Genomic DNA, 1500 nt, shown 5'->3' on the forward strand with positions numbered 1-1500 from the left:
TTCTTATAAATTCACCATCGTTGATAAATTATAAATCAAAAATGTATTTTTTTTTTCCAAAACTAAACAGTATATATGTTGTACCATGCATGAGAAGCAAACTGGTGTCACCACTACCGCGCACCACACACTAACTTAATTCTCTCTAAATATTCAATGTTCTTTTCCTTTTCTAGGTCAAAGGAACTCAATGTTCGTTCCACATATACTGTCTTTTCTAGTCTTCCTTTACAAAAACAATATATGTCTCCGGCAAAAAGTCTCCCCTTGTAATGTCAAGTTTCAGTTTCAGTTCAATTAACCATTACAAAAGTGGCTATTCATATGCAAAGTCAAGGGATAATTCCAAAAAGATAAGTCAACAGAGCTAGACTACTAATCTAATAAAGTGAATATTCGTTTGCTAAATTTTCTATATAAGGGAGGCCATTAGCTTTCTTTGCCAAACCAAGCTAAAAGCGAATAATCAAAGATAACACACAAAGAAAAATACAACTTTCTTCTCTTCTAGTTTGTTATTTGACGGCAATGGCTCAAAATGATAAGGATACAAGAATCGCCCAAAAGGCTTTTGAAATAGTCGATAACGTGTATGGTAAGTCCCAAAAAATAACCCCTAAACCATATGTTCCTGAAAACGAGTTTCCTATTCATTTTAACCAAAATTCCTACGAATATGGTGGTCCCAAATTTTATACGGTGAAAGAGTCAACTAGTACTATTACTGCTCGCCGAGTCATATATCAATCTCCAAATGAGTCAACTATAGTAAAACCGATTGTTTATCATCCTACGGATCGTATTCAATACTTCAGTGGCGCCCGTCCTTTTGTTGGCCATGTTGACCGCTTTGAGAGGCCGAAAAAACGGGCTATTAGCTGTGACGAGGCCGTTCAGCGCTATGGAGGGGTGCTTATAAAGGAGTTTCGTAATTAAGTGGGGTGGAACGCAAGCTATGCAAGCTGAAGATCGATGCAATATACTAAGTGATAACAAGTATGATAGTTTATATTTCTGCCTTCGGAAAAAGTACAAACCAAGACATAAGTGTTTGTTACTTAAATAAGGTTTAGATCACTACCAACTGTTGGGTCTGTTATGTATTCAAATGAAGTGATATAAGCTGAAACTACTCTAAGCTGAAACTATAATGTTATGGTGTAACTACTAGTAATGTAATCTGATATGCTTTTCTATTAAATGGAATTATGTAAACATTAAAACATGTATGGCATGCGCAATGAAACACGTCAATGAGCATGCAATAATGCATGTCCTATACACCAAGAATAGAAAAGTTCTTTTTGTTATCGGATATAAAAACGAGTTGACGACAAATATCGATCATGACTTTTATACTTGATAATTAATTTTGCATGTATCTAAATAGTCGGATGATCTACAAAGTGAGTTGATTTAAAAAACTCTCTAGTTTGATTATATATATATGTGCATACTACTGTGTACTCAGTATATTTGCCCGTGTCATCTAAAAATTAA

The 1500-nt window shown here is 34.5% G+C and overlaps 1 protein-coding gene across 1 annotated transcript; it reads left to right on the forward strand.

The window, feature by feature from the left end:
* Nucleotides 466–1225, forward strand: LOC104732034. The gene has a single exon (XM_010451562.2). The coding sequence runs from the start codon at nucleotides 529–531 to the stop codon at nucleotides 934–936; it is 408 nt and encodes a 135-aa protein (XP_010449864.1). The 5' UTR covers nucleotides 466–528; the 3' UTR covers nucleotides 937–1225.

Source organism: Camelina sativa, chromosome 12 (genome assembly GCF_000633955.1).
Source record: "Camelina sativa cultivar DH55 chromosome 12, Cs, whole genome shotgun sequence".
Classification (NCBI taxonomy): domain Eukaryota; kingdom Viridiplantae; phylum Streptophyta; class Magnoliopsida; order Brassicales; family Brassicaceae; genus Camelina; species Camelina sativa.

What these genes read in the sequence shown, in the direction of transcription:
- LOC104732034 (XM_010451562.2), top strand. Translation starts at nt 529, where the DNA reads ATGGCTCAAAATGATAAGGATACAAGAATCGCCCAAAAGGCTTTTGAA.